Source organism: Cryptotermes secundus, unplaced genomic scaffold, assembly GCF_002891405.2.
Source record: "Cryptotermes secundus unplaced genomic scaffold, Csec_1.0 scaffold267, whole genome shotgun sequence".
In the NCBI taxonomy this organism is placed as follows: Eukaryota; Metazoa; Arthropoda; class Insecta; order Blattodea; family Kalotermitidae; genus Cryptotermes; species Cryptotermes secundus.
In genome coordinates this window covers 534,794-544,795 of record NW_019733322.1, presented here as the reverse complement: position 1 = coordinate 544,795, position 10,002 = coordinate 534,794, and the positions used below count along the sequence as shown (strand labels likewise).

At 38.1% G+C, this 10,002-nt stretch overlaps 1 protein-coding gene across 5 annotated transcripts in view; it reads right to left on the bottom strand.

Annotated features, from left to right (window-relative positions):
* Nucleotides 1-1,300: 1,300 nt before the first annotated feature.
* LOC111867949 (double-stranded RNA-binding protein Staufen homolog 2) overlaps nt 1,301-10,002 on the bottom strand; it is a 97,018-nt gene continuing 88,316 nt past the window's right edge. For all 5 annotated transcript variants that reach the window (XM_023858193.2, XM_023858195.2, XM_023858197.2 and 2 more), the window contains 2 exons: nt 7,551-7,657; nt 1,301-5,895 (listed from right to left, as the gene is read on the bottom strand). In XM_023858193.2, the coding sequence (XP_023713961.1) occupies nt 5,838-5,895; nt 7,551-7,657 (165 nt within the window). In that variant the 3' untranslated portion in view covers nt 1,301-5,837. The remainder of the gene's footprint in view (nt 5,896-7,550; nt 7,658-10,002) is intronic.

Sequence of the window (10,002 nt, the reverse complement as noted above, 5' to 3'; positions counted from 1 at the left end):
GACGGTTTCTCTAGTGAAAAAAGAATTAAGACTGGTGTTGTTAGCAAGGGAGAAAAAAATAGGTATAAATTTTCAAGGAATGTCTAATACTGTACCGTGCTTCAAGGAAATTTTGTGAAAATATTTAACAGTACTCAGACGTTCAAAAATGTCTTGTCTTACAATTTGAATTAATATTAAAAATCGGCTCAATTATATGTGCTTACGGAGGGTGCCAGAAAAATATATCACGGGTGCCGCGTTGAACAGGGCTGCTTTCCTGAACATACAGGTATACCCTTCTGACTGTATGAATCTCGGCTGGCTTCCCAAATATCAATATTACATGCCTATATGCCTGAGTAGGCTTTTGCCAAACCTGCCCTGTATTTCTGACTCTGAATGTTTTATGCGCGAATATTACAGTACAGTTTTCGCTGCCTAAATACCATGCCATGCATTCAGTCATAGGTCATTGGAGACAGGCTCTAACACGTGGTGGCGGCGGTAAGCTTAAGAAGTGTTTCATATGTAGAGCTCAGGTGCCTAACAAAATGGGCATGGTTTCCAAATTCACTCAACATACTGCTGTAACACTAGTTTCTTCTGTCAGTAAAATGAGTGCACGTAATAAGTCTTGAAATGCAAGTCATTACTGATTCTGCTTGAAGATCACAACACTGCATACTCATGCACTAACAGTCTCACAAACTAGGAAGAAACCACATGACATAACTTCAGACACACTAATAAATAGAAAATAAAACAACTTTGTTTCGGCCTGCAAGGTTTGTTTATTGATTTCAGTATCTAGTGAGGCATTATCTGCTCTTTCAAACTACAATATTGGAACAAACATGGCAACTGTGCAATCTGCCCTCCCTCCTTTAAAACAGCTTTTAGTCTTAGGGAACAATGTTCATCATATAAGCAAAACTCATTTCTGTCCACACGTGTGTGGTCCAAAGAAGCCTTCTGTCTATATAGATGAAGGAATGAATGTATAAGGGGTTGGCCTTCTCGGCCCTTGCACCGCAACCTACAGTGGTCTGTCTATATAGATGATTGTCATTCAACATCACTTTACATGTTTATGTAAGGACTTCTTAAACTATTGCCCATCTTGTGGCCACAATAAGCAGCTTCTGAACATGTTCCCCATACAGTCACAGCTGTTTCAGTTCCCCGCAGAAATTGCAGCACATTGCATTTATAATAACATTTTAAGCATATGCACACTGATGACAAAAACATGACATTTTACTGTGACTAAAAATGCAAACAGAAAAAAAGTGTTCCATATAGTTACACCACTTGGAACTGAATACATAGTATGAGGCAAAGCCCTGAAGGAAAAGCACAGGAATGGTTATAATTAGAAAGCAATGTCATATTTTTGGGTCATAAGAAGCAGTATTAAATCACAAATTAAGTTACCTCAATATGAGAAAAAACTTTACACCAGTTTCCTTCCTTTTCCTCAAGAAATGTAATTTTCATGCTACCAATATAACTGACCAAACCCCAGTTTGAGTGTGTCAAACTGACACATCTGGAGAAAAAACACAAATTTGCATATGTCCTTGTTAAAATGACAGTGAATGTACAACTTGGCATTGAAACATATTTTCAGAACTAACAAAACAAGTCACAACAGTACTATTTTACATAATAGCTATGTTAATAAATGAATAAATGCTCATAATCATTCCAGTTATTAGAATAATGACAACTATTTATTAAAAGCAAGAGCACCCTAAATTAATCATACCTTACAGATAACACACAAAGAATGGATTTCATTGAGGCTAGATTACAGGCTTCAGAATGTGATTCTGTTAGGTCACTTGCCTCCTTAATCCATTTGATGAATGCTACTAAATTATATAAGGTTGAAAGTTATTGAAAACAAAATGTCCACAAAAGCTGGCCAGCCCAACTGCTTATTACATGCTGCAACAAAACTATGCCAACCATATATGCCACACTTTCTGTGACTGTGTTAAACATGTTGGCACCTACTTTCCAGAACTCAAGAAATATATCCCTTTCTTATTAAAGTGGTAGGAAATTAGATAAAATCCATCAATATTTCTCTACCTTATAATAGTAGTTTTCAGTTAATCTCTTTAAACATTCCAAACAGATTTTATCAAGGAACTGCCAACATATACACACAAGGAACCTTTGCTTTAAACTGAGGATTGGCTACATATAGCAATGTTTTAAAACTAGTTTATATTAGATACAGAAAAGCACATTTCCCATTTAAAGTAAGAAAAGTGTGTTCACAATCTTCCAGCCACACACACAAGCATGGCATTATGTGTTAAGGAGGTCTGCACAGAATGGGCTTTGCCCTAGGGTCAAGGGATAACCTAATGAACAGACTGACTTGGAGCATATTCAAATGAAAATCAAGCTTCTGTACACACTGTATAAAAAAAACCTAACCATCTCATTAGCAAAGTTTGTATGACAAATATGTATCTGTGGGGGTGGCTGGAGGAAAGACCGCCAATCTGACCACTTTGGGAATATTACAAGGATACATATTGTAATAAAGATTGTTACATGAAGGTAGTTTTAAACATACCGTTTTTTTTTAAATATACAGTAATGTTTGCATAAAGAAATGAAGTGACTCAAAACAACATAGTTTCAAGTTATTACTGTTGTATGAAATCAATTTTGAAATATGGTCCAACACAAGTGTGTGGTCAGATGTAATACTGTGTTTCAGCCCTACTCAAATTGGTGGTGGTGATGGGGGGTGTTCAGGTATCAATCTGATATGCACAATATATTGACCCCTCAGGCTACCTCAAGCTGGATTTAGGCCAGATGCCCAAAGGACCAGGTCAGTGCAGACCTCTACTGTGTGTGCACTCCACAGTCAATATACTACGATTAAAAAGCTCATATATTAATAGACACAGAGAAATTCATGTTTGTAAATGATTCCAATTCCAATTAGCTTTTTTCCTCCCCATTTCCCTTTTCTTCTTCTTCAAATATGAAAAAGCTAAGTAGAATGCTCATACCTGGTGATGCTCTGATTCCATTTTGTACATCCCTGTGAGGTTCAGTCATGTCAGTATACAGCCAATTCGAATTTCAAGTCGAACATTATCAATATATATCATTTTCACCACCTTATGCAAAATAGTTGGAGAGTTTCTTAAGCATTTTTTGAGCTGTCAAAATTGCTGTAGTGACTCAAGTATTTTGTACATAAACATCAGCTCTCTTTCTGGATGCAGTAAACAGACACTTGAAAACAACTGTCCCATATGCACATGACACATGGTACCTGCATTATTGGTGCTGTCGTATGAGCACAAATAGCAACTGACAGAAAGGTGTGATGTTAGGGACAAATACCTGTAATTCAAAATTCACCACTTCATTGACATTTCTGTAAGTGGATGGTAAATTTATACAAGAATCAGTGCACCATTAATTTTACAGGGACTGGCAAACTATATATTTTGCCATACCCTGCAACCTGTCACCAAACTGTGGAAAATGTTTCCCAGAATCTTCCTTTGAAAATTATGTTAGTGATGATGAGTATTATATGGTTTCCACAAATACAAATTTTCTAGTGTTACAACTGTATGTCAATTAGCAACCTAAAAATTACTTGCTCAATACTGTTTATGATGAACAGTTTCCCACAGAACCAGTTACAGCATCACTTATTAACATCAATATTTGTTCAATATTGATAACATGCAGCCAGCAAGGCAAAGACAAGAGTAACTGGATTCACTTTTATTGACCATGATATCAATGCACTGAAGCAATATTGACATTAATGAATTGGAACACATCATATCCACAACTACAACATACATTTACTAATTCTACTGTTTTAATACTGAATATTATGTATTTATTTAACACTAAACATAAGCATGAATGATTTTTAAACATACATTAGACTTGGAAGCTACAAGTGGCACAGACTGGGGGGAGGTTGCCTGGCCTCAGTGTTTTAGTTCAAAGTATAAGGATAATTTCAATGCCTCCTATATGACACAGAAGACAATGAACAGTCTTAGCACTGCTTTCTATATACAACACTTGTACTTCCTACACACAACAATTAAGTGGGACTGCAAGTGCCAGTTAAAACTCATATTCCTACAGAAGGTACTGAAATGACCTGCCACTAACATGGCAACACTGGAAACCAAGCAAGGGAAATAGCCCAGTTCCAAGCCATACACATATGTACACTTGTCATTCTGGGAAAGATTCTCGTTTACAAATAATGCTATCATATTAATTTTGTCTTAATCATACATGTTTCCTTATAGACGCCCCATAGATTAAACAATGAAATCAATCGACAATCATCTTTCAACTTGGATTCCAACAAACGCAGCCTGGAATCAACCGTCCGTTAGATCGATCAATTGTTAAACACTCAAATCATCAGTGTCAGAAACCTGCTGCAAGCAACAACATTAATTCACCACATACTGTGACATTACATTCATCATAACTAGTCCCAGTTCACATCTGATGAGCACTCCAACAGATTCATACTGATACATGGTGGTTAACAGAAACAAGTGTAGAAAGCCCCATGAGCTTTTGCTACAAAATGCATTAACCACACCAGTTTCACAACAATGCAACAGCAGTCTTCTGTATGTCCTGGTGTTAAATACAATTCATAATGGTATACAACAGCAATCCACGCGTTAACAATCGGCCAAAGTTTGTGGTTTAAATTCCGGCTGCAAACAACTCAAATTCTTCTCCCCTTCTGCTCTGGACCTTCTTAGCAAAAGGGAAGAAAATTTCACTCTCCCTCTTTAAGTGTATTTTATTAACAACGATACAAAATTCCTTCGTTTAATCCCTTTGCTTAGGATGATTCTTTAGTAATAAATAACCCTGAAATCAAATTATCAGCATAGAAAAAATCTTACAATTTTCCACCTAAAGCAATGGAGTCCCAAATTAACGGCTATCAGCTCAGAGCTAGAAATTACGTTCATCACTTATAAAAGCATATACAACACAGTTACTGCAGAATTCAGCTGTTTATATAACCAAATATGGTTAAGGACAAGGAAACATTCAATTCACAGCAAATAATCAAGAACTAGGCTCCAATTTATTTTATTTGTTGGATACATTTATTTTTCACATAAACCATAAAATAATTAAACATATTCATATAAGATTCTGAATAATGCTTAATTATTTTGCATCAAAGTTCTACAAAAAGCCCCTGTTTAGAACCACAATACAATTGATGCATTACCCATGATCTGTACAGTTAAGGACATGACTCCATATCCTTCACAATTTCATATGGGCATTACTACAGGAATGTAACTGAATACTACATAGCAGTCCCAACTAATGTGCATGGATATGGATTTTGCAAAGAACCATCTGTACCTTCTGATCAATTTCACGTCATATCCTGATTCACAGGTAAATAAGGTGCAATTTCTGACCTACAGAAGAAAGCTATGGTATTGGTATATCAATGCACAGTGTCAGATTACTGCCCAGTAATTACAAACTGACCAACCAATTTAGTCTCAATAGAAAAGAATATAAACTCTCATTAGATTTGCAGATAGTAGAGTTCTGAAGTAGATGCGTTCATGTAAGCATATGTCAGAGAATTCCTTCCTACATTCCATAGCCAAATGTAACATTTTGTTCAAAGTCTGTCTTCAGTAAATATTTCTCAATAAAAAAACAGTTCAGCAATTTACTGCCTGGATTCTCATCAAGAATTATATTTACAATATTGGGAAGAAGGAATTTTGTATCAATCATTTTTCTTAATTTTTTTTTCGTGACAGACAATATGGCCGCATGTTTTACTTGCCAAGGGAGATGCTTCCAGTCTTCTGGACTGAGGACTGTGTGAGATGAAGGCTGTAAAACAATCAATACAGGTAACCAATGTTGTATTTGAGGTTCTCACAGCTGTGTCTTCTGGACAATATAACACTGCATGGTCTGGTAAAAGGCAAGCAATGTTTCAGAGGCACATATTGCTGCCTTCTTCAGACCTGACATGTAAGCCAAGAAAGGAAGCAGCATGAAACAGGCACCAAGCAGATTGAGGTGATATGTTCTTCCAAAACACCAGCTGACATTCACTGGCATACGTGGTGTTATATCACAGAAGACACAACTCCTTGTAAGTAATCAATGATTACTAAAGCATTCAGAAATAGTTTGGAGCCGTGTACAACAGCTGAAATGCTAGTAATGGAATGAAAATCTAATAATCTGTGTATTAGTTACAGTGGGGTGTACTTAGATGGACTCACATACTAAAATAAGGCTCACAAAGCACTGAATAATAGAAAGGTGAGCTTCATATATATTTGTGGTGTGACCAGTTTCCAAACTGGCAAGAATATGGCACTACTGCAGTTAAAGCAAACCTCCTCGTAGAACAGAATCTGCTGAGTACAGCTTGCAACACACATAAATGTGGTTTGCCCTCTGCAATTTGCATTTACTTAGAAGATGATGATTTCAAAGAACAGCACACATGCACCAAGTTCTGCTTGAAGCTAGGCAAACTGAGACCCTTAATATTAAGTTGTAACAAACTATGATCATGCATGGAAACAACCAGATGCTCACATACCATGGTGAAATACATATAAAAAGTAACCACATATATTTATATACCAAGGGTTCAACCGATCCTGACCACCAAAAGGCAATGGCAAGATATTTCATCTTGGCACCTCATGGATTGGGCCACTCAACTTTTCATCTCTAGCAGCAAGCCTGTGAGCAAAACCTTTGACTATGGAAGCAAACTCCATATGTAACTGGGGCAAAATGTTGCAGGAAAACAGTGATAGTTAGACACCTCTCATTGTGACAAACATGCTGGAAGAAAGCCCTTGTTTTTATGCAGTGGTTTTCCATATGAACAATGTTCAGAAACTGACATTTCCAATGGTTTCTGTTGCTATAATAAAGCCCTTGATATAAGCAATACATATTTTACTTCATTTAACTGTCTAACTGTTTAAGCAAAAATCTTAAGAGAAACCTTAACTGGAGATTTCACTGTAATAGCATTTGAAAAGAAATTAATTCCATGTTGTTTTCACGTGCTCTTTAATGGGAAAATCTGTGCATGGCTCTTACTTGTAATTTGAAATTTAAATGGCTGTGGTGTATGTATGAGTGGCCTAAGGTCCTCGGAGTGTTGACTCTCACGCTATACTCACAGGGACATTAAAAAATGACTACTTACACTCTGAAAATTCAGTAGCCTACCTATGGTGCACAATGATTTATTGATGCTTGCTCTCAAATCTCAACAGATATAACGAACAAAGTCCCGTGTACAGGTATTAATGAAACGGGCAAACATGCTAAGCTGACCCACCCATTTATTCCCATTAATATCTCTCTCTCTCCCCCTCCCTCTACCCACCCAATTCATCAGAATCTGTCAATTACATCTAGTTACTGCAGGGGACAGGGATGTATGGACATGACACCATGAGAAGGTCCTTGCATACAAAAGTAAATCTGAAAAGTTTCCTGTCACTCACCCATCTCCCTGGGATCCCTGCTGCCCATCCTTCTTCATGCCACTCCCTGAAGCAGCCACTGAGTCAAGGCCCATCTCTGACAAGGCATGCAAAGCTGTCAGTGCCGCCTGAAATAGATATCAAATTCCTCAGAATTGGATATTCATTCATATATTCAATAAATTCTGTTCAAAAGAACCAAAACAGTAATCACTGTTACCACAAAAAGCAATCATTAAACATAATCCAATCCATTTCACACCCTAGCAATTTATTCCATTAAAATCTGTTTCAGTATTTTTACTTCCATCTATATTTATGTCTTTCAAAAGAACTCTCTCCATTTTCCCAGAATGATTATGCAGCCATTCATTTCCATGTCCTGTATATGCTTGAGCTATCTGATCCCATTACTTGCATAAGACAACAAGAAATTTACTCTTTTATCTAAGCAGCATAAAAAAAAACTCTGTGGCCTATAGTCCATAAGCAAACTGTACCGACCGAGCGACTGCTGCTTGTCGGCAAAGTTAGTGCCAACTTTTGTGGATAGAAGGTGTCACACGTGGTCAGCGCAACGAATCCCCACAGCCGTTAATTTCGGTTTTCTAGACCGGAGCCACTATTTCCTTGAAACAGCTCCTCAGTTATCCTCACGAGGCTGAGTGGACCCTGTTCCAGACCCACTGCTTCTCAGAAAATCTGGTATCACCGGGAATCGAACCCGGGACCTCTGGATCTGTAGCCAGGAACTCTGACCACTAGACCACAGAGGCGGTCATCTAAGCAGCATTCCTTAATATATCTTGTCCTGCAGTATTGCACTGTTTCATAATCTGGCTCTTTAATGTTGGCTTCTACTTTGATAGTACTCTGGCCGTTACATTACGAATGGCCATAGGTGCAAGGCCTCATGAAGGTGAAGTTTTGTAATGTTTGTCTCAACTCAGGCTGCTGGTTCTGTGTTCTCTTTGGTTCATATATCCTGAGTGTTCAAAGATAGGGACTAGCTTTCCTGATTGGGTCCAGCTGACTAAGCTTTTACCTGAAGATGCAGACATAGTCCAGTATCTGAAAAGTTTTTGAATAATAACAATAAGAAAAGGACAATGAATAATGTCCAAAAAGTAAATAGTATTGATGTACCATCATCAAACACTTTTAAATATGGATGAGTTTTGCATTTGACCGGATACTCCACATACTAGGGCAACACTGCAGTACATAATAAGAGGTCGGTGTCACGTACATTTACCTTTCCCTTGCATGTGTTGTGGCTCAGCAGCTGCACTATTTATGTACCACTCCTTTGATTTGAAGTCTGTTTAGTGGTTTTGTAATGAAATCTTATTACTCTACCTGGGAAATGGCACTCATATTTCATGTTTGGCTGTGCCAATGGAAATTCTCAGGAAGCACATCACCTCCACACAAAACATTATCCACAATGCACAATCCCATCCCACAAATTATTCACCAATGACTGAAAAATCTGAGTCCTCTGCTCCATGGGCATTAGATTGTGGAGGGCCTTGATCTGTGAGAACTCCCAACATGGAAGTTCACACATTAAGATGAGTGGAAGAAGATCCTGGTTCCAGTGTGCAAAGAATTCCAACTGCTGAAGGTATCAGTGTTATGCTTGTCTGGAGAACTGATCATGAATACCAAAACAAGCAAGTGCAAGATCACACTCCTCCTGACCATCATGTAAAGGGGTGTTTTGCCAATGGCTTCTCAAAACTGTCTTGTAAACACACAGTTTGTAGTTAACATCCTGTTAATGATGAGGCAGGATTCACAAGGGATGGCATTGGGAACTTTCATAATGCCCAAGCCTGGCTGGATGACAATCCCCACACTGTTGTGGCATCAAGACAACAATATTGATTTCCCATCCATGTCTGGGTACGCATCTTGAGTGAACAAACCTTAGGACCAGTTGTCTTGAGTGAACAAACCTTAGGACCAGTTGTCTTACCTAACACACTAACAGGTGCAGTGGACCATCATTTTTTGGTGAATGATTTACCAGTACCCTTGGAACACATGTCTGTTCATCAGTGACAAGACATGTGGTTCATTCATGATGGGGAATCACCTCAATTTCTTGACACTGACAGGCAGCACCTGGACCAGACTTTCGGTGAACAGTGGATAGAACACGGAGGCCCAGTCAACTGGCAGACAGTTTTGACAGAATGAGCACATCTGTGCAACACAGAGCTGAAAGTTGTGTTGAAGTACATGGGAACCATGTAGAGCATCTGCTGCAGACATCACACAAATATCATGTGTATCTCAGCAAGCACTGGTTTCTGAACACACACTGACTGGGAAGATTTGCTACTCATTTAAGTGAGTACTATACCCCCTTAAAGCTTGTAACCCTTTTTAATGTCCTGTATATCCTGTCTTGTGTCAGTTCTGGGGTCTGGAGGTAGGATTAACAATATGAATTTTGCCCAAATAA